This window comes from Elephantulus edwardii, unplaced genomic scaffold, assembly GCF_000299155.1.
Source record: "Elephantulus edwardii isolate Elephantulus edwardi_28Jun2011 unplaced genomic scaffold, EleEdw1.0 scaffold00074, whole genome shotgun sequence".
Classification (NCBI taxonomy): Eukaryota; Metazoa; Chordata; class Mammalia; order Macroscelidea; family Macroscelididae; genus Elephantulus; species Elephantulus edwardii.
Window position 1 is genome coordinate 513,253 of NW_006399824.1, and position 22,888 is coordinate 536,140.

The 22,888-nt window shown below is 52.8% G+C and overlaps 1 protein-coding gene across 1 annotated transcript in view; it reads left to right on the forward strand.

The window, feature by feature from the left end:
- The window catches only part of SPOCK2 (sparc/osteonectin, cwcv and kazal-like domains proteoglycan (testican) 2), a 29,353-nt gene extending 7,121 nt beyond the window's left edge, over positions 1-22,232 (forward strand). The window contains exons 3-12 of the mRNA XM_006888966.1: positions 12,828-12,836; positions 13,158-13,203; positions 13,456-13,570; positions 15,804-15,918; positions 17,559-17,673; positions 18,039-18,158; positions 18,554-18,772; positions 20,065-20,127; positions 21,856-21,993; positions 22,087-22,232. Coding sequence (XP_006889028.1) covers positions 12,828-12,836; positions 13,158-13,203; positions 13,456-13,570; positions 15,804-15,918; positions 17,559-17,673; positions 18,039-18,158; positions 18,554-18,772; positions 20,065-20,127; positions 21,856-21,993; positions 22,087-22,232 — 1,086 coding nt within the window. The remainder of the gene's footprint in view (positions 1-12,827; positions 12,837-13,157; positions 13,204-13,455; positions 13,571-15,803; positions 15,919-17,558; positions 17,674-18,038; positions 18,159-18,553; positions 18,773-20,064; positions 20,128-21,855; positions 21,994-22,086) is intronic.
- Positions 22,233-22,888: the final 656 nt, after the last annotated feature.

The following is a 22,888-nucleotide window of genomic DNA, read 5'->3' on the forward strand; positions in this document are numbered from 1 at the left end:
AATTGGTATACCATCTATTCCGGGGGCCTTATTTTTTGCTATTTCCTTTAAAGCAGCTTGAACTTCTGCCTTCATCACCATAGGCTCTGGCTCAAATGCTATTTCATTAAATTCTTCTGTATCTGCCAATTCCTTTCGGTACAGAGTCCATAGCTATTCCAGGGCCAGAGCTGGGATTGGAATCCAGATTGTCTAATTCAGCTCTACTCTCCAGGGAACATTAAGCCGAACCTTTAGTGAAAGTGGAAAGGAAGCATTTACTGTGAAAACCAAGCCCTGGGCAAGAGCAGTGCCTCCTGGGAAGGTGGGCCGCTGCCCCCAGTGTCCTCAGTTGTCTGCCATAAGCCTGCCCCCTATCTCCTGGCTCAGTGACCATCCAGAGGCATCAAGAAGTGCAGTGTGGTTGGGAGAGACTGGCCTAGGAGTTGGAAGGCCTTGGTTTAAGATCTCCCTCTGCCCCTGTCTGGCTATGATGCCTGGCCCATCAAATCACATCACCCCTCCGAGCTTGGTTTCTGAACAGGAGTCTGCAATGAAGACATGAGCACAAAGGCCGATGGGGCAGCTATTTCAGGCAAATCCTCCCCAGCCCAGGAAAAACTGCTAGATGGAGCAGTTCTGGGGCTAGCCCCCAACACATCTCAGACTCCAACAGGGTGCACCAGTTCACTCCATCACTGCAGATTTGAGCACCTACTGTATGCCAGCGGCTTTCCCCTGATCCTGTGGTCTGCCCCCCCCCCCGACACCATTGCCATACTACCAAAAGTGATCCTTCTCTTGATTTGATTAGCACCAAATAGGCCAGTTGCAAATATTACGAGGGAGCCCTCTTATTACCTTGTCCCTTCCCTAACATACACATAAACAAATACAAGTGTGGGGGAGAGCTGTCTGCAGGTGCATGTGGGTGTGTGAGGAGAAGCAAACATTAGTGCAAAAAGGATCTCATCATTGGGCCTTGAGGCTAGGAGGAGGGTCCTGACCTGATGTCTTCCACCAGCAAAGCTCTAACGCCTCTCCCACCTAGAAGTGGGCCAGCATCTCCCCACTGTGAAGCTCTGTACAAGGTAGAGAGCTCTTGAACATCTCGCCGTGTTCTACGCCTTGGGGAACAGAGGACAAGGGAAGCTTCCTCTATGCCTGGAAATGGGGAGAGTCTGCCATGTGCGCTGTCTTCCTGGCAGCTGAGAGGTTGCCCCTTGCCCCTTTCTAGGAAGTGAGAAGGCTGTGAAAAAGATGAGAGCCCCATCCCGCTCAGTCCCTGAGGGCCCAGGGAGAGCCCTCTGCTTGCTTTCCTAGTGAGAGTAAAGAACTGGCTGTGCAAGCTACTTCTTACTCCTGGGCCGAATTCCCCTATGCAGTTAATGGGCAGGACAGACACTGTACAGAGCCGTGAGCATTCTGTGACTGCAGAAGACGGCGCCAGCGCCCTTCAACAGCCCTCCCTGCACTCCCTCCTCCATCTCATCACCACAGCCGGCCAGTCTTTGGGTTTACGGAAGGGATGCCCTTTCAGTATCTGTGACCAAGTCAAGGTAGAGTTTTATTCTGATTCATCCACTGCCATCGAGTCAGTTCTGACGCTTAGTGACCCTCCATCAGTTTCCAAGGCTGTCATTCTTGATGGGAGAAGACTGCCTGTCTTTATCCTGCTGAGGTGCTGGTGGATTCAAACCATGGAGACAAGCAGCCTTTGAGTCAGCAGTGCTGCGCTCTACAGTCTCCGCCACCAGGGCTCTCTGAGTTGTAGCTAGAGGCTGAGGAACCTGGGAGATGGGGCCCAGCGGCATCTCTAGGCAAGCAGCAGCCTGGGGCTGAGCTTCTGGCCTTGCCTGTGTCTCTTTGCAGGCTCAATGTGGGTCCTTAGTGCTGTGCACAGGGAGAACGTGTGTCCAGGCCCAGGCTGCAGATGCATGGTTGTATCTAACATTGGGGGCAGATCTGGGCCTGGCTGCAGGCTGTATGGGGATGCGATTCTTGAGGCTTCCTGGCCTCTGACCAGTCGCCCCACCACCTCCCAGAGTCTGCCTGCATTCAGCTTTACCCTTTCCTCCAGGCTTCTGATTATTTATGAGCCATAAAAGCATTTGGCACATGTTTGGTGCAGCTTCGAGGCATCACTTATACTGTAAACTTTCATCTCAAGAGTTCCCTGACAGGATTTTAATGTCCGTGAGCCATGTACCCCTCACCCGAAGACTTGAGAACAGGGTCTGGAGGTAGACACCTCGCCCCCTACTATAGGATCTTGCTTGGATGCGTGTGCTCATGGTAAGTGTTGAGTATAACTATGTGCAAGATGGAACGTGAGAACCAGAAAGGATGGAGTGATCCTATCAGATCACCCCCCCCACCCGAGATGACCCCTGGTGCAGATGACAACACTGAGTCCAGATGTTGGAGGTGAAGGTTGAAGGATCAAGGGGAGAAAGAGCTCTGGTTTGAGCCATGTTAGTTACATACAACAACCTCTTCATATCTTCAAATACCAGAAAGGTTGCCACAGATACACCTAGAACCCAATGCTTGGCTTCCCGCCTCACCCTTCAGCACCTCTACCTGGAGGACCTGCATCTGACTGCAGAGCTTTTCCTTTCTCTTGGGGCAGGGACCTCAGAGCTCCTCCCCACTTCTGTGCCCTCAGAGCAGGCCCTCCACCCCATCAGGGATCTTAGGGACTAATGAGGGGCTCTCTCAGGTGAAGAACAGCTTCCTGCTCCTGCTCCTTCTGCCTGACTCCTGAGAAGAAGTGAAGACTGCACAGGGTCCTAGAGCCCTGCGGTGGGTCTCCCCTCAGCCTGGCTCCCTCTCAGTGGGTCCCCTTGCATGCGGGTCCGCAGATCACATTTTCAGACTCCTGTTCCACTCTTCTCAAAGTTCTTGGTTTGGTGGAGCTGAGCGCGAATGGAGCCACGGACACAAACCTTCCCTCAGCCCAGCTTCATAAATTGAGGAACAGACCCGAGAAGCACAGGCTGAGAACCGGCTCCCTTGTGTCCAGTGTTCCTCCACCATACTGTGTCCAGGTTGCCTCAACTTCAGTTTCTGGAACCCTCCTCAGAGATCCTGCCCCTGCTCCCACCATGACACCAAGTCAGCTCAAGACTTACAGGGCACTCACACCTATCACTGGAGGGAAGGTGAGGTTAGAAGTGGGGGAGAATGGGTGGGCGTTTGCACGGGCATACCTGAGCTCAGCCTGAGCTGCTGGCTCCCAGGAGTGATAAACACATTCTTGCCTTCCAAGGAAATTCCTCAGAGGGGAGAGGAAGTGGGAGGTGGCAGGAGTCGCTGGCATGCCAGCCTCCTTCTGTTTGTCCAGACCTGATGACCAGCCCTACTCCCTCAGAGAGGTGAGAGAGGAGCAAATATTGACTGCCCCTTTCTGACCAGCCCAGTCAGGGACTCAAGGGGACTCTGCTTGGGCATGTGACAGTGGAGCCATTCCTCTGTGGCCTCACATACTCCCCTCTGTGCTCCCTCTGCTGTTTCCAGGAGAGCGTGGGAGGAGACCTCCCCCCAAATTTTGGTCTTCCATTGGAGGCTCCTTTGCCTGAAGAAAGAGCTGAAAAGTAAATCTAGGAGTAGGTGCAAACAATGATGTGTGGGGTTACTAACCAAAAGGTTCAAGCCCTCCTTCCCAAAGAGGCCTGACATTCTGGGGTATAGTTCTGCCCTGCGACAAACAGGGTCACTGAACTGGAAGTTTGAGTTGACTCCAAGTTAACTATGGAGCTCCGGTGGCCTAGTGGTAAGGAGCTGTGCTGCCATCCCAAAGGTATATGGTTCAAATCCACCAGCTGCTCCACAAGGACATGATGGGCAATCTCCTCCGGTATGATTAAACTACCTTTGAAAACTTGCTCAAGAGTCACCTATGAGTCAATTCTGACTGTATGGTACACAATAACAGTAAGTTAACTGAGTTTCTTTTTTATTTTTATTTTGAGTTATAGAGCCTCTGGGAGATTGAGAGGGTCCTGGCCCACTTCCATTTTTAGATGTTCTTGATCTGTTGGAAAATGAAGAGATGCCACAATGAGGTTACAAAGATGTGGTTTATTTGAAGTCTCATGATGAATGCCTCCTTTCAGCCAAGTCAGCGAGCCTCTGGCTAGCCAGCCTTATTTGAAGGCAACAGTCAAAAGTCTGCATTCGAGGCCCTTTGTGACTGAGACCCCAGAGGACCTCCAGCTCACCCTGCCCAGGCCCTCGCTGTGCGTCTCCAAACTCTGGGCTCCCCGGACTTTGTTTTATGTCTTTTCAAAGCACAGGGCTTCACCATTTGCAAAATGCTCTCAGAGATTGTCACATTGGGCGCTCCATAGCCACAGGGCATAGCAAGCATGTCAGTCCCATTTTCCAGACACAGTAAGGGAAGCTCTGGCCCTCAGTCTCAGTGTGGGTGGGTGACCAGGCCACGAAGAGACCCCAGCGGCCTGATTCCATCCGTGCCCCATCCCTCCCTGCCGCTCTGCAGCGAGGAGAGATGGGTGGAGCCCTTGCCCCGGAAATCAGGGCCTTGGAGGGCTGCTCTTCCCTCGCCTGATTCATGGCTGCCTCCCACTCCTGCCCAGCAGATGGAGAGGCTGGTCGAGATGGGGTTAATTCAAGCTGTGAAGTGAGCGGGTGATTTGGGTGCTAATTAAAATGACAGGAAGTAAACAGTGCTTGGAAACACCCAGCATGTGCCCCCTAAGCCGGGCTAGGCCTGCGCACTCACCGCCAGCCTTCCTAGCTTGGCGCAGTGGGCCCGTCTCCATGGCGACCAAGCTGAGCCGCAGAGATCAAAGCAGAGATGGGTTCGCTACAAACCCTCAGAACCTGGAACCAGAGGCGTGTGAAGGGGTTTCTGGACCGTGCCTGGGGAAGAGGGTGGGGGCCCAGGTGTCTCTCTTCACTACAGCCATCCCCCCACCCCTTTGCAATAGGACTCCCAAGTCGGAGGTTGGGGCAGAGCTGTGGAGTGGGGGAAACCATCCCCCTCCCCAGGCTGGCATTGGGCCTGGGGTCCAGCCCTTAGCTTGGGACTTTGTTCATCCACTAGCATTTATGGAGCAGGACAGAGAGGCCTGGTTAGGTCTGAAGTCTGGAATCTCAGGTCTGGGTGTCAGTACTGTTCTGCTGTGCATTGGGCATGTGAGCCTGGAGAAGTCACTTCATCACTCCAAGCCTCAATTTTATCACCTGAAAAATAGGGCTCAACTGCTGTGGTGAGCATTGAGTGCAGCAGTGAGTTCATACTACTCCCCACTAGCTCCTGAGGAGATACTAGTTTATAATGAATAGCGTTATTACTGTGTGTTTGGTGCCCGAAATAGAGAGGACTCACCATCTAAATAACACAGATGTAAGTGGATGCAAAGATATAACAACAGTGGAGTCTGGCGGGTGCAGTACGAGAGACTGCCACAAGGAACAGTGGCCTGGAGGAAAACCGCCTGGGCTGGCGTGAGGGAAGGTGGTGCCAAGGCTGGGTGTGGCAAGACAAACAGGATTTCTGAGGATGGAGTTGAACACTCATTGCAGGAAGGACTTGAGGTTGGAGTAACCAGAGAGAGATGAGGAGAAAACGGGCTCTCTCCTGTGGGTGCTAGGGAACTGGTGCAAGGTTTTTCCAATGCAATGCATATTGTCTCTTCCCTCTTTGCAAATATAATACAGGCTCATTGCAGAAATTTTAGAAAATTGGGAAAAGGCAGGTGATAAAATTCTCTTCCATCCTCAAGAGGAAATCACCGTTAACAGTTTGACTTGAATCCTTTCCTTCACCTGCCACTCATTTTTTTTCCTCTCTGAAATGAGAGCACACTGACTCAGGGACAGATATTAAGGAGGGAGTGGCACAGCCAGAGTTGCATCCTAGGAAGATGACCTTTAACAGTGTGGAGGGACACTGTGGGGAGGCAGGGAGCAGGTGCCCAGGGATTCAGGCCTGCTGTGGGGGTGGGCGCTAAGGTGGAGATACAGGGAGGATGTCCAGGGGAGGGGAGACTAGTGGGAGATTTAGGAGGTGAGTGGGTGGACCCTGGGGACTAGTTGGGTGTAGAAGATAAGGAGATGGCAGTCTTTGGCTTGGTCTGTGCACCTGGATAGAGAGGTAAAGTGTGTGTTAAAAAAAAAGGGTGTAGGTTGGCATTCAGGAGCCAACCCCCTCCGTGGACTGAGCATTCCAGGTGCCCTTGGAGGGAGGAGGGGCAGAGGGTCTTTTTCATCCTGGTAGCCCATTTCAGAGATGAACAAACCAAGAACACAAGCCGAGCATTCACGGAGCCCCTGGTGGTAATGCACTCACCTGACTAACCCGGTGATTAGAAGTTTGAATTGACTCAGAGGCACCTTGGAAGAAAGGCCTGGTAATCGACTTTGGAACAACAGTTGGTACCTCTGACACACTGGATTGATGCAACAGGAGCAGGTGCAGTACTGGTGGAGATGGAGGATGAAGACCTGGAGGACGTACGCCTGAGACCTGAAGGGTGGCTCTCACTCCACTGCCCACTTAGAACCAGTGGAAGCTTGACCAATGCCAGGCTTCACGCCAGGGATTCCTATGCCAGGGACCTCAGACAGCACTGGTTTGGATGTTGGCAGCTGTGTGGCTCAGAGGAAGAAACTTACGTCCTTGAGGGGGAGGGACTTGTCTAAGAACACAAGACAAGGAATGGAATGAAAAATCTTCACATCTTTCCATGACTCATCACCCTGAGGTCTGGATTTCTCCTCTGGAACTGCTCACTACCAGTGCACCAAACAGGGAGCTCTGCCTAGTGGTAAGAAGCTGTGCTGCAATCCTGAAGGCACATGGTTCAAATCCACCAGCAGCTCCATGGGAGAAGGAAGGGCCGTCTCCTCCCATGAGATTATCTGCCTCTAAAAACTTGCTGGAGGGTCAGTTCTGACTTGATGGTAAACAACAACAACAACTGTGTACCAAACAGGAGAAGGATGGGTAAAGTCCTCCTTTGCACTTGACCACCTATGAAAACCCACTCGAGGGTCAGCTATGAGTCAGTTGCAACTTGATGAACCACAACAGTTATATATCAGAAGGGAGCTCTGCACTACAGTCTCGAAGGCACATGGTTCAAATCCACCAGCTGCTCTGCAGGAGAAGGAAGGGCACTTTCCTCCCTTGTGATTTACGGCTTCTGAAAACCTGCTGGAGGGTCACCTATGGGTCGGTTCTGACTTGAAGGCAAACAAATGTTCCAGAGCAAGGCCAGGGCAGAGGGAGATAGGTCACAGTGTCCAGGGGTTGGAGCCCAGACCGGAATGTCTGGCTTTGCTTCTCATCTGTCCTGTGACCCGTGGCTGGCAGCACTGCTTCTTGAGCCTCAATATTCTTTAAATTATTATTTTTTAATATAAAAAATTATTGTGTATTTTCTCAAATTTAGTGGGGATGATCTACTGACACTGCCTGCTTTTTTTGTTTTATGATCATGAGAATAAAATGAAGACAGACATGAAAAAACTTGGAGGAGATTTAACTTAAAACGCCATTAACTACCTGGCACAGTGCATTGGTACATTCCAGAAGTTTCCTTCCGGGTTTGCTCTGTGGCGAGCACTGTTGGGTTTACCACCTCCCGCCTGCAATCAGCACATGGCTATGGGCCCCACTAAGTAGGTCAATAGGCATCTCCTGCTTTATCTGAGGGCTCTGGGCCCCAGCTCGTCGCCTGTTCCCCTTTGCTCTGGTTCTCACTCAGAGCATAGAAGTACATCCTTCAAAATCCTGTTTATCAGGTGAGGACATGATTGGCATCTGAGCATCCATCAGGACTGGAGCTTCTGCTCCCGAGGAGCATTTATGGACCATTTCTCACAGCAGCTAATGAACCCACTCAGATGCCATAAATAGACACCACTGTATTGAGAGGAATTATTCACACCTACGAACAAACACCTCTCTTTGCCTTATAGATAGAGCAGCCAATACCTAATGTCAGGCGCTCCGAAGTGTTTCTCTGGGCTTTGCCCCAAGAAGACCATTCCCAGGATGCCCTGCGATTTCCTATGGCTCCTCTACCTTACCCCTGAGACCTTTCAGAGGGGCATTTCTCCTCGCATCCCACTGGCCCCTGATCTCCCTGTAGCTGCTCCACTTTCCAGGGGTTCCTCATGTGGCCACCTCCCACCTCCATGTTTCTATTCCCTCTCATTTTCTCTTCTCGAAACCCCTCACTTCTTTGGTGATAACAAGTTTGTGGTTTGTTGTGTTGGCTTTTTTTTTTTTTTAAACAACTAGAAGAGAAAGCACAAGTTCACTACTTGGACTTTTTTTGGTTTTTATTGATCAACACATTATATCAAAATGTCATTAACATTAATTTGCTCTACAGCCATTTCCTACAGCAGGTTGTCCTCTCTTTTCAGATCATGGCAATGTTAATCTACCCCATAAGCATAACCACTAAAGTCTATTAAGATCTGAAATGGCCATCAAATGGGAAGATAACAGCTTTTATTGTCAAGGGCTTCTGGGACACCCACCCCTCCCTGACAGCACCTCCTTTAATCTCCCTGAATTAGATGTAGAGGCAGCTAAGGCCAAGATCGGCCGTTCAGGGGAGGCATGGGGTCTTTGCCTCTCTTCTTTACTCCTAGTTGGCTAGCTGCTCCCACCTTCCTAGCAGGGCAGTAAGGGGTCTGGGACCCAGAATTGCCTAGGCTCCCCTCCACCTCTACCGACCACAGTCCCTACCACAATGAAGACAATGGGTTTAGCTAGGACGTAGGGCAGCACTTGAGTACAGAAGGGGCTAGATGCTGCAGGTGGGCAGGGAGATTGAGTCAGAGAAAGGGGGCTTCCCTTGCTGATGCTCCAGGTTGGTGACACAGGCGGAGGTCATCTCCTGGAGACCTCTGACAAAGGAGCTGGCTGGTGAGATGCCTTTCTTAGAGCTCATTTTCCTGCAATCACTAATCTGAAATCCTTAGTCTTGACCTTTGAGAACCTACTTTGTCCTGAGTCCCAGAGGTTTCTGTTCACAGCACAGTGGGAAGTGAAGGCATGGGCAGGGTAAGAGGGGGTGAGAAGATATCACGGCACTCAGCTGACAACCTAGGAACAGAGGAGCCTGGACCTGAAGCCATGGCCCTTCAGCCACAGCCATAGCTGCTCAAGTGCTGGTGGTGGTTGACGGGCTCCTGGCTCTGGTTGAAGGTAGGAGACACACCAACTCCAGCCATGCTGCCTTCTTTACAACCTCACCACGACCACCCCAGGGAGATCCCAGCATGCTGGAGGTCCAGTCCTATGGTGTCCCCAGACCTCAGCACTCTCAGCCTCCACTTCTCACCTGTGATGAGTGAACTGTGAAGTGAAGACATCTCTGTCCTCCAGGAGCTCCTGGGGGGAAGTTGGGTCTGAGCTGCACCTTTGAGCGCACAGAGCTCACGTCCTCCTGCGCCTCCTACTGGCAAACAGGGGAAATTGCGTCTCAAGTCATCCTCTGAAGCTTGACCAGCGGCTCAGGTGGCCTTGGAAGCTGGGCTACTGTGTCCAGCGCGCAGACGGCCGGTCCAGGCCTTCCTCTCAGCCGGATCCTGACCCTTAAGAACGCTTGGGGCATGTCTGTGTGAAATAGATGTGCTAGAGTAGAAGATGCAGAGAGACCATATTACAAAGAGAGAACGAAAGGAGAAGGAGGCGCTCAGACACACACACGCATGAAAGCTACAGGCGCTAAGAGGGAGTGACAGAAAGAGAGAACAGGCCAGGCTAAGCCCAGCTCTCCCAGGGAAGACGCAGGGGCTGTCTGCCGCAGCCTCATCTCACAGGGAAGAGGCAGTAAGGCCAAGCTGAGGGAGGGCCTCGTGCTCGAGTGTGAAAGCTGGAGGCTGCTCACAGTAGTGGGTTTTGTTGTTTCATATTTGGATAGGAACCATCTGGCGCTGGACGGACCGCCTCAAAGTATCCTTGTTTTCCTACGCACACCCAGCATGTTCCGCTGCTGCACGTGTGCGCATGTGCATGCTTTTAGAGGGGGCCTGCGTGTGTGTGTGCACGCACGCACATACACACGTGCTCTCTCTCACACGTGCTGTCTCTCTCACACACATGCACGCACGCACGCTTTCCTCTCACACATGGAGTAGGAGTCATGGCCATGAACATGTCTGCATGCACCGTGATCCCGCTTACCTACATACGCGTATATATAGGTACATATATGCGTACATATAGGTACGTATACGCGTACCTATGCTTGGCACACACTCGGGTGCCCACCCCTGCACAGTGCCCCCCACCTGCCTGCAGATATCCGACCATTATGTGGATGGAAGTCAGGGTGCGGGTACAGCTAAGTATGATTTCCCACTGCCTCCGTCCTGCCCCATGGCCCTTCTAGAGTCTGATCCAGAGGTAGCGGCACCCAACTCCCTATATTGCAGCCTCCAGGCCCCAAAAGTGCCCGCTTCATTCTGGCATAGCCTCTTGGGCCTTCTGGATGGTTTCTAGCAACTGCTTCTGCCTCAGAGGAGGAGAAAGGGCCTGAAAGAGTCTAAGATCTCATGACAGCGAGCCAGACCTCACAGGAACTGCTCTGTCTCTGGCCACTCTGGTGTCCACGGCCACAGGAAGCCCCTGTAGCTGGAGCAGTTGGGATGCCATCTCCCTAATGGGCCTGGACAGTGTTGTGAGAGTTCCAGCTAGGCACCAGGAGTCCTGGGCTCTGTTACGGGACAGTTGTCTTCCTTATGGGGCTTTCTGACCTCCCCTGACCCCTGATGGGGGAGACCAGATGATCCCTGGGAGCCTTTCAGGATCCTGTAAAATCTGAGCTGTTGGACAGGACTGTCAGAGCTTTGGGAGGGAGCTGGCCCCCTCCACGTAGCCATCATCTGAGCCCCACCACTGAGAACCTTTGGCCTTGAGTGGAGAACAGGCTTGTGCAGTCGGAGGAGAGGGGCTTCCTCCAGCCACTCCCAGTGGTGGGCAGGTGTCAGGAGGGGAAGTCCAGCCGGGTGCTAGTGGAGGGGAAGGGGGCCTTGCTCGGACACTCAACACTGCTTTTGGGGACAGATGGCCCCACACACAACCGTGCTGGTGGCTGGGCTTTTGGGACCAGCTGAGGCCAGAAGGAGAGGGAGGGGTTCTCACTCTCTCAAAGCCATCACCCTTCCCTTACTGTTCCTGTGTGCAAAAATAGTGGCTCCCACTGGAGCTCTTGATCCTCCCTGGGTTTCAGACACTGTGCACAGAGATTACCCATCTCTCTCCCTCTGAGCTGATGGTAAGTTTGAACTGCCAGAAAGGTGTGGCCTCTGGGTTGATGGCAAAGTCTCTACAGACTCGCCACCTGAGCTAGTTGTAACAGCAATACAAGAAAGTGGCCTTAATAAAAACAGACATGTATTCTCTCACAGTTAGGAGGCTTGAAGTCCAAATTCAAGGTGCCGGCTCTAGGGGGAGCTTTCTCTGGGTCAGCTCTGGACGAGGGTCCTTGTCTCTTCTCAGCTTCTGCTCCTCAGCTGTCTTCACACGGCTTGTATCTCTCATCTCCCATCTGCTTCCTCGCTTTCCTGTTCAATCTCTCCTGTCTCAGAAGAGTTTGATTTAACACATCCCACACTAATTTTGTCTCATTGTTATTGTCGTTATGTGCCATCAAGTTAACTCTGATTCATAGCGACCCTATGCACAATAAGCTCTGAACCCTGCTCTGTCCTGAGTCAATCTCACTGTCTCCAACACACCTGCCCCCATTACCTCAGTTACTGTGTCAGTCCATCTCATCCAGGGTCTTCCTCTCTTGCGCTCCCTCCACCTTTCCAAGTGTGATGTCCCTCTTCAGGGACTGGTCCCTCCTGACAACATGCCCAAAGTATGTCAGACGAAGCTTAAAAATCCTTGCCTCCATTTGGCATTTCCTCAAAAAGCTGAACATAGAACTTCCATATACCCAGCTATTCCACTGCTTTGAATATACCGTGAGAAAATGAGAAGTGAGGCACAAACAGAGATTTGTACATCAATGTGCTTAGCAGTGTTCCTCACCATAGCAAGAACATGGAAACAGTCCAAATGTTCAACCACAATGGAATGGTTTGAGAAATTATGGTACATTCACACAATGGAATACTATGCAGCACACAGGAGCAATGATTTTATAAATGACTACCTAACTTGGGAGGGACTGGAGAGCATTATGCTAAGTGAACTAACTCAGTCCCATAAGGACAAATACTGTGTAAAACCATTATTGTAGAACGTATATGAGGATTCAAGGTGGAGAGGGGGAAGCAGAGGATGGGGGGGCTTAAAATCATTGGGTCACACAATTTGATGAGTGGAGGGAGGGGTGGGTAAAGGAAAGAGAAAAGTTTCAGTGTGAAAACAATCTATGAGAACTTTGTAAGTAAACCAGTATAAAATAAAGATTTTATATATATTTTAAAAATCCTTGCCTCCAAGAAGCAGTCTGGTTTCACCATCTCCAGCACAGACCTGTTTGTTCTCTTGGCAGTCCATAGTATGTTCTATATTTTTCTCTAGTACCACAACTCAAAGGCATTGATTCATCTTCTGTCATCTTTGGTAATATGACAGAAAAACCCTCATTTCCAGATGGGGTTATGATCACAGATACAGGAGTTAGTATTTAGCAGTTAGGAGTTAGTGACAGCACGTATTTGTGGGGGCACATGATTCAATCCAGGTAATCAAAAGCTTTTGCTCAGCACCCATGGCCAGCTGGTGCATAAGGGAGCCTGGGGCCGTGTGATGTGAGGTGGCCATCACTGAGATTCCTGTTTCTCTCCTTCTCCCCCTGCTCTGTGTCCTGTAACCTGCTGCTGCTCCCTGTTCCCAGGAGGTAGAGGTGAGTACAGCACACCCCCTACACCTCACACCCTTGTCCTAACTTCTTCCATGCCAGCATCCACCATGGGGTATGGGGACGAGGAACTTGTGGGAGAGGCTGTAAGGGAATCCTGGGCCTGAACTTAGGGAGCTAGAGGTTGGAGGAGGCAGCTGACGGGGCCTGGGTGGACAAGGGACATATAGGCAGCCACCACCAGGGTGGGGCAGACTTGGCATGTGGGAGCCCTCTCCTCTTCCTGGCCCTGGGGTTGGGCTGACCCTTCACTTGCTCTCAGGTGTGCGTTCTAGCCCATCCCTCCTCCCCAACTCTGTCCTCTAGGATGACTACATCAAGAGCTGGGAGGACAATCAGCAGGGAGATGAAGGTAACATGCCCTTCTCGGGTAGGGGATGTTGACCCACGAGGACATAGGGCCAGCAGGCAGACCCCAGCCCTGACTCTGTCTGTGGACTCTGAGCAGCCAGGCTCACATGGGGGTGCGACTTCTGAACTGAGGCTGTAGTTCTCCAGGGCTGCTGAAGGAGGGGGGTGCAGCTCAGAAGTGGGGCCATGGATTCCCGGGGTTTTCTGGCATTGATTCCCAGGTGACCTCTATTCCCACCTTGCATCCCTGCAGCCCTGGACACAACGAAAGATCCCTGCCAGAAGGTGAAATGCAGCCGCCACAAAGTGTGCATCGCGCAGGGCTACCAGCGGGCCATGTGCATCAGCCGCAAGAAGTTGGAGCACAGGTGAGGGCTGGGAAGTGAGGAGAGCAGAGACCCGGAGACCAAAAGCTTGATTGATCCTTTCCAGTGTTAGAGCACCTATTGCTACAGAACAAAATGTAGAGACCTCAGAACCTAGAGGCTAAAGCACTGCATATTATCTCATACATTTTCGCTGAATGCTTCTCTCTCAGGGTCTGTCACAGAGGTTTGAAGCACAATGTTGACTGGACTTGTGGGCACCTGAGGGCTTAAATGGCGCTGGAGTGTGTGCTCACTCACCTGGCTCTTGGCTGGGGCTCACTTCCTAGTTACATGGAGCCTGCATAGATCCCCCTGAGTGTCCTCACAGCATGGCAGCTAAATATGATTTCCCATAAAACAAGTGTGATCTCAGAGCAAGTGAGCGAGTGAGGAAGAACCAAGATGCCTTTTATAACCTGGTCATAGAAGTCAGTACCTCATCACTTCTGCCACATTCTCTTTGAGTAACTCAAAACTGCCCCCGTAGTAGGGGAAGAACATTAGGCTCCATCTTTTAAAGGGAAGACTATCAAAGGATCTGTGGATGGATTTTACAGCCACCACACTCCTAAGGTGCAATTCTTGGTCTTTCCCTATTGGGAACGAATTAGAGTGAGGAAAAGCAAAGATAAAGAGGAACAATTAGACTAAAGGACTAACGGGCCATGGAAACCTCATCCTTCAGGCCCCTGAGATGAGAATAAGTAGATGGTGCCCTGCCATCACTGCTGACTACTCCGAAAGGGCTCATGGTAGATGCTGGGTAGGATGGGAAAATGTGGAACAAAACTAAAAAAATATCAAAAGGTCAGATGGAATCCCAGAGTCGATGGCCTTTAGTCACAAAACTCATCCTTCAACTTTCAAACCAAATACTGTTGTTGTTGTTGTGTGCCATCAAGTCAGAACTGAGTGATAGCTGACCCTCCAGTGGGTTTTCAGATGTTGTAAATTGCATGGGAGGAGAATGTTCATCTTTCTCCTGAGGAGCACCTGGTGGATTTGAACCATGTGCCCTTGAGTTGGCAGTGCAGTTCCTTACGGAGTTCCCTAGCCAATAAGCCCGTAAAGTGACTGGGACAATAACAACAACATCAGGTAACCAGTAACCCCAAAGACGTACTCACTTCTTACAATAGGCAACCACGTAAGGTCAAAAAGGCAGCATTTACCCAAGGATAAAGGCAGGAAGGCAGGAAGGGATAGGACAGATGGATGAATGGAAATGAGAATTAGAGGAGGAAGTGGGGAAAGGGTGCTTACATTATAATCAGTGTTGTAAAACAGGAAGTGTGTGAACAGTTCAGTGGAAAACCAATTTGCTTTGTAAATTTTCACTCAAATCACATACCAAACAAACCAATCACCCCATCAGTGAGAACAATCCCCAGACACTTGGGACTCAAAGGAAGCCCCATCTCCTCTCTGGATCCTGACATCCCTGTCTGTAGACAAATAGACTTGACCAGATAGTCTAGGGTTCCTTTGAGCTCTAACATGCAATGATGTGATGTCTTATTAAGGTTGTAGCTTCCAGGCCCACTGAGGAGGGAGGCTGTGGGGGCATTTGGGGTGCCCCAGCTCCAGCACAAGCACAAGACCCTGCCTGGCCTTGGAATCCTAGAAAAGACTCCAGCTTTCCTTTCCTAAATCGTAGAACTAAATATGGAGGGTTGAAATCTCACAACGTGGGCCGGTAAGCAATGTAGATGAGGGCCTCTGAGGATGCTGGCTCTGTGTAAGGAGGGCAGCTGGATGGGAAGGTCACAGACAAGGACAGACCTTTCATATTTTAAGGCCAGGAATCCAAAATGCTTACAAAATTTCTATGTGAATGCTCCTATTTTGTAAATGTTAGCGGATAATGAAATAAATTGAAAACAAACAAACAAGAAAATTGAAGCCCCATCTTGATGGCCAGACAGCTCTGCAAGCCAGATGTGGCTCACAGGCCTGTGACCCCCAAGCGCCCTCCTCTTTACCTTTCACTGACATGGAGTTGTGTCCTGAAGGCTCTGCTGAACGGTGTCAGCATTGGAGAAAGGGAGCTGGGGACTATCCCCTGCCCACTCAGCTCCATCCTTCTGTGCTGGGGAGGGTCTTGGGAAGGGTGGGATCCAGCTGCACCTGCTATGTCGAAACACCTGACCTCACGTTTCCTGATGGGATAAATCTCCCTAATCCCCCTTTGCTCTCCTTTCGCCCCTCCATGCCCTCCCACCCTCTCCTGTAGGATCAAGCAGCCTACTCTGAAACTCCACGGGAACAAAGACACTGTGTGCAAGCCCTGTCACATGGCCCAGCTCGCCTCTGTCTGCGGCTCCGATGGTCACACTTACAGCTCAGTGGTGAGGAACTCGGGCCTCAGGTGGAGGGCACACCTGACACCACAGGGAGCCGAGAGGGCAGGATGTCTGGGGGGGGAGAGCACACCTGAGACCACAGAGGGTGTGTGTGTGTGTGTGTGTGTGTGTGTGTGTGTGTGTGTGCAGAGGACACACTTGGAACCACAGGGAGCTGAGAGGGCAGGATAGGGGAGCACACCTGAGACCACAGGGAAAGGGCAGGATGTCTAGGGGAGACGGCACACCTGAGACCACAGAGGCGGGGTGGAGGGGGCTGCAGAGGGCACACTTGGGACCACAGGGAGCAGAGAGGGCAGGATGGGGGAGCACACCTGAGACCACAGGGACCGGAGAGGGAAGGACGACATGGGGCGGGGGAGGCCACACCTGAGAACACAGGGAACCTGAGCTGACAGGACAGGGTTGGGGGTGGGGCAGAGGGCACAATTGAGACCATAGGGAGCAGAGAGACAAGATGGGGGGGCACACTTGAGACCACAGGGAGCTGAGGGGCCACTCAGGTGGGGCCTCTCAGGAACTCCCACGACTGATATGGGCGGACAGGCTCAGTCACTGCAAGGACACGATACGGGGGATGCCTGCAGTCAGGCCCTGCACTCTGCACTGTGATGACCCAGGGTCTGAGCCAGGCCCTGCCCTTGACCTTGGACAGGTGCACAGAGGGGCGAGGTCTGAATGAGACAAGTGGAGAGGTAACTACAGGTTAGATTTTGTAAGGTAAGAGCCTCACAAAAGTTCAGAGGGTGATGAGAGGAAAGCTCCAATTTGTTGGGGATAAATAAAGGATGTAGAAGGTTTCCACAGGCCAGTTTTCACATGCTGGGCGTGGTTTTCCATGTTCTGGGAAAAGAGGAAATAATTTCTCTGAGGCAGAAACTATGTGGGAAGGAGCAGTGGTTGGGGGAGGATTTTTGTGAGGAGAATGTTCAAATTAGACAATATCTGTGAGAAAAAAAAACTCTATAAACCAAACCCAGTGCTGTAAAAGGTGTCGAGACCCGTGAGTCATAGAGCAGAGCAGAACCCAGCATTTTCTTCCACGAGCCGTGAGGGATTCGAGCACTGTTCTACCCTGACACGTATGAGCTGACGTGAGTTAGCATGACTTGAGTGCAACTGGTTAACATTTGTGGAAAACAAAGCAAACCACCCAACTCATCACTATCAAGTCAGATCTGACCCGTAGTTGACCCTCAAAGGTGTCTTCAGAGGCTGTAAATCACAAGGGGAGGAGATTGCCCATCTTTCTTCTGTGGAGCAGCTGGTGGATTCGAACTGCCTGATTTGGGGTTCGCAACACAGCTTCGTTTGCAAAAGTGCTCTGAATTTTAAAGTATCACTGAGCCACAGGTTGTGTTTGTGGGTGTTTGTACCGGCATCAAGAAGTGGGGAGTCGCTTGCGCTGCTGTGTGGGGGGCACTGTAAGGGAGCAGTCGTGTGCCCCGCTCCCCCTCATCACTCAACACCTTGATCTATAGAGGATGGAGTGGTGGTTTCTGGAGCTGTTCTTGGGTGTGTCCCTCCTCCTCCAATGGGGAAGCAGATGGGGCTGCTGTGGTAGGTGTGGAAGGTGTGTGTGAGGGTGTCCCCCGCGCACCTACCCGGCCTCTCTTCTCACACAGTGTAAGTTGGAGCAGCAGGCATGCCTGAGCAACAAGCAGCTTGCGGTGCGATGCCAGGGTCCCTGCCCCTGCCCTACAGAGCAGCCCACCACCTCTGCCAGTGACGACAAAGCAGGTACAGAGGAGTGTGCCACAGCCAGTCCAGGGAGCGTTCTGCAGGGACAAGGGACCCAATCAGCGAAGTTGTTAACACACAGCAGGAGGGCTGGTGGCCTCATCTCATTTCTTCTCCCTGGGAGTGTGGAAGGCCGGGCGGGGTTAGGGACCCGGCCGCAGGAAGTGTGAGCTGGAGGAGGGAGAAGAAGGAGGAAGATGAAGGGAGAGGACACATCTGAGTTGACTTCTCTCCTGTACTGTCTGTGACACCCCCCCAGACCCCTGGCCTGGACACAACATTGCAAGCTTAGACAAGGCTCGTTGCTTCACCTCACACTCACCCCCCCCCTCCCCTGCCCTTTGCCCCTGTTCTGTCACCTGCAGAGACCTGCACGGGCCAGGACCTGGCAGACTTGGGAGATCGGCTGCGGGACTGGTTCCAGCTCCTTCATGAGAACTCCAAGCAGAACGGCTCCACAGGCAGCGGAGTCAGTGCCAGCACCGGTACTGGAGCTGGAGCTGGGCTGCTCTGCCGGGGAGGTGGAAGGCCGAGGAAGGGAGGACACCCGTGCACTGGGGCCCACTCCCTCCGAGCTGCCCTCGGCCAGATGTTAGGTCCTTAAGACAGTCCAGCTTGCTATTGAAGAAATGTGGCTATTAAGAACTTAAGATGGTTAGAAGAATCCTACACCTTGAATGGCTGTTCAGGAATAGGAAGGAACTGTTTTTTCCTGAAGGGTTTTCAAGACCAAGTGTCACTCTGTTTAGAAGTAGAGTAAATTTCTAAAACCCCAAGGTAGATTCAGAGCTGCCCTAACTTTCAGCCGAGGCAATGGAGAGATGGAGGGACAGAGGGACAGATGGATGGAGCACTTTACCTGGATTTTGTCTGATCTCAGGGCTGGACAAGAGTCTGGGGGCCAGCTGCAAGGACTCCATTGGCTGGATGTTCTCCAAGCTGGACACCAGCTCTGACCTCTTCCTGGACCAGACGGAACTGGCTGCCATCAACCTGGACAAGTACGAGGTCTGCATCCGCCCCTTCTTCAACTCCTGCGACACCTACAAGGATGGCCGGGTCTCCACTGCCGAGTGGTGCTTCTGCTTCTGGAGGGAGAGTGAGTGTGGCCTCTTTGGTCCTCCCCAGGGCCTCCTGTCCTCCCCAGGCCCCTTTGGTCTCCCCAGGCCCTCTTGTCCTTCCTAGGCTCCTCTGGTCCTCCTTAGGTCCTCCCTTTCTCCCTAGGTCCTCCCCCAGGCCCTCCCATCCTCCCCAGGCCCTCCCGTCCTCCTCAGGCCCCTCCTGTCCTGCCCAGGCCTTCCCATCCTCCCCAGGCCTTGCCATCTTCCCCAGGCCTTCTCCACATCCTTCCCAGGCCCTCCCATGGGGACCTTGCCTCTAGCTCCAGAAAGCTGCTTTAAGAGTCAGCAGAGGAGGGAGAAAAACCCAAAGTCCCAAAGTCAGAGAGGCTCCCTCCGGGCTATCCATCCTAACTGAGAGCTCTGGCTTGCAATCCCCTATGCTGTCAACCTTTCATCTCCTAGTGCTCCTCGGTGGATTTGTTTTGGGGACCATGAAGTTTGTGCACTTTTAATTTAAAAAGAAATATCAAAAGAGCAAATGTAAAATTTTGAGGGCCCCTGAGGAGCCTCAGAAGTGTTGACATAAGTGACAGGCCCCAACCCTGAAGGTGCAGGAGCTTCTTGGTGATACTCCTGGCTCAGGCCACATTCTGTGCCCGATGAAGGCACCACGTGGGCTGTCATTAGCTTCAGAGATATGGCACCGTAGTGAGCCATGTCAAAGTTCAGGCCAGAGCCCCTGTGTGCTTAGAGGTCCCCTAAGCCTGCAGCACTGATGGGGAATCTGAGGTCCTGACAAGTCAGCTGACCTCCCCAGAGGGTGGCAGCCGGAGGTCCGGCCTGGCTCACTGCTCCGCTGTCATGTAGGGAAGCAGTGCAGAGTTCAGCTCAGCCACAGTCGTGTGTTTATTTGGAATCCTGGGCAAGTGCCCGGGTCTTCCCGCGTCCAGTGTCTTCACCTGAGCTGTGAGGTGGCAGCACCTCTTCAGGGACTGAGAGGTGGCCTGATGCCATCTGTGTGTACAGCAGTGTCAGGCACAAGTCTCTCCACCAGTGTGCAGCATTTTGACCGTGCGGCCTTGCTGCCCTGTTTTTGTGCCAACTCTTTTCTGTCACAGGAATCCTGTCCACACCGCCCTGGGCCTCTCACCCTGGGGTGCGATCTGTGTTCTGCTCTCTGTGGGTTTTAGGGACCTTGGAAGGTTCAGGGCTCCCCACCATCATGCCACAACCTAGTGTGTCATCCCTCTACCTGGGTTTCTAAGTTTTGAGGGGTGCTGTGTCGCTAACCCAGCACAAGCACCTCTCAGAGGCGCTCCTCTCTCACCAGAGCCCCCCTGCCTGGCGGAGCTGGAGCGAATTCAGATCCAGGAGGCCGCCAAGAAAAAGCCAGGTGAGGGTCCTGGGTGGGGCACCAAGGGAAGGAGGCAAGGCGGGGCTCTGAGGGGACCACCAAGGACAGGTGAGGAGACCTGTCTCTGCTTCGGTCCTCGGTCCTCGTGGTGGCTGGGGACCCCCTCCCAACACTTTGAAAAATGCGTTTTAAGCACTATTTTGGTGCTCTGCCATGCTAGGCTGGAGATTGGGATGCAGAAGGAACCTAGAAACTTCTATTCAAATGCTAACTGTGCCAGCACACCAACAGAGCTGGAACGAGGCCACGTCCCAGGCCTGTGGTCAACACATCTGAGCGCCAGCCCTGAAGAGATGTAGCTCCCAGAAGGCAGAGTGACAGGGGGACAGGCCAGCCCCACCCTCCTCGAGAGCTTTAAGAGACATGTATATGACTCACTGGGGCACGGGCTTGGTGGAGGCCACGTGGTGGAACAGGACAGGGGCCACAGAGTTAGTTTAAGGGGTTGGCAAAGGCCTCTCTGAAGAGCTGGTGCTTAGGGGAGTCCTGGGGAGGGAGACTGAGAAGCAAAGCCAAGGGCAGGAGAAAGTGTGAAGTGCTAGGGAGCAGAGAGGAGGGTCCAAGGTTGAGAGAGACGCTCAGGAGTCCAGGTCCTGTGGCCTTTGGTGTCCTCAGGAGCAGCCTGGCTGAGAGACCTGCACTCACAAAGTGCACACTAACTGCTCTGCAGCCACGCTGTCTCTCCCAGGAAGCCACTGCTTCCACCTGCAATCCCTTTCCCTGTCACACTCATCCTCATCTGCCTCATCAGTGTCTGTGTGTCTCAGGAGACCATGTTGCTGTTGTTCTGTACTGTCCAGTCTTAACTGACTCGTAGCTGACCCTCCAGGAGTTTTTCAGAGGCAGTAAATCACGCGGGGGGAACGTCTACTCTCCTGCAGAACAGCTGGTGGATTTGAACCATATGCCTTCAGGTTGGCAGCACAGTGCCTTACCAACTAGACCATCATGGTTCCCCTCAGAAGTTCCTGGGTGGTATAAAAACACTCGGCTGCTAAGGAAAGTTTGATGGTTCAAGTCCACACAGGGGCACCATGAGAGAAATATGTGGCAGTTTACTTCTGAAGTAAAGATTTTCAGCTACTGAAAATCTTCAAGCAGTACAATTCTCTGACACACCCCAGGCTGCCCATGAGTCGGCGGTGACTCGTTGATAACTGGCATTTTCTTGTGTGTCTCATCCCTCGAGCACTCTGATCCCAGTGTGTTGATCTCTGAGGGAGCAGCAGCGCACTGGGCCCTGAGGCAGGTCAGACTCTGAGGTTAGCATTGATGGAGCAGTGGTGGGACTGGTGAGACTGCTGAGCTGAAGGACGTGGGTCAGGAACTGAGTGGGCTCCAGCCGAGGAAGGAGCTCTGTGGCCCAGTCCGTACACAGGGAGGAGTGCTGCTAACCTAAAGACAGCTGGTTCAAATTCACTGGCTGCCCTGCAGGAGGAGGAGGGCAGTTTCCTCTTATGTTTCACTGCTTCTGAAAGCCTACTGGGGAGTCAGCCATGAGTGTTCTAACTTGAGGACAGTGAAACTTGGGTTTGTTGTTGCGTGGTCAGGAGCACCCCTGTGAGAAGACGTGTCACAGGGAACCAGAGCAGGCCTTCAAGGGCATGGCCTGAGGCAGGCACAGTCAGTACCTGCAATGACCCGGCTGTGCAGTGGACTGCTGGTGCTAAGCTCCTGGGCTCACCCCTGGACCTCGGGTCCCCTCAGGCATCTTCATCCCGAGCTGCGATGAGGACGGCTACTATAGGAAGATGCAGTGTGACCAGAGTAGCGGTGACTGCTGGTGCGTGGACCAGCTGGGCCTGGAGCTGACCGGCAGCCGCACGCATGGGAGTCCTGACTGCGGTAAGCTCACGGGAGGGGGAGGGGGAGGGGGTGGTATGGGAGGAGAGGGGTGAGTGGGCCCTTAACCTGCCCCTCCGTGTGTCCTCCACACAGATGACATTGTGGGCTTCTCAGGAGACTTCGGGAGTGGTGTTGGCTGGGAGGACGAGGAGGAGAAGGACACGGAGGAGGCCGGCGAGGAAGCTGAGGAGGAGGAAGGGGAGGCAGCCGAGGCCGATGATGGAGGCTACATCTGGTAGACGGCTGTGGGGAGCCGGGCAGGCAGGGCACCGAGGCCAGGGGACCCAGACAGAAGCGAGGGTGGAGAAAGTGAGGTGGAAGGACCTGCCTCACGGGACACTGGAAGTGTGATTGTGCACGGCATGCGTGTGTGGGTGTGTGTGCAAGAGCATGCGCTGATGCGTCCTTGACCACCGCTCCATTGGCCTCCACGTGTTCTTTCCTTCCCGTTGGTTGTCAGTTTCAGAACACACACATGTACCCTTAGATTTGCCACAAAGTCAAAACTGAGGAAATGGGAAGCCCCCAGCCACATCCCTAACTGAGCCTAGCCCCACCTGACATCCTGGATTCCTTGATCTGCTTTGAGGCCCTTGGCTCCACAGCTCTGCACCCTCCTCCTGCCTGCGCTGACTCTTCTCCATCCTCTGTGGTCAAACTGTGGCCCGAGGGAGGGTCTCCTCTACACACAGCTCTGCTGGCTGAGTGTCATCCCTTTTAGCCTCAGATGGATGCACAAGGACATCTAGCTGTAGCGAGCTCCTTTCTGGTACTGGATTCTCAATGGCTGGGAGGCCCTACTACCCAGGCTGATGGGACCACAGGTGCTGAGAAGGAAGGAGGGGAGCCCTGAGAGGCAGGGGAGAAGGCTTGAGGTCCCTACTGGGTGTCAGGG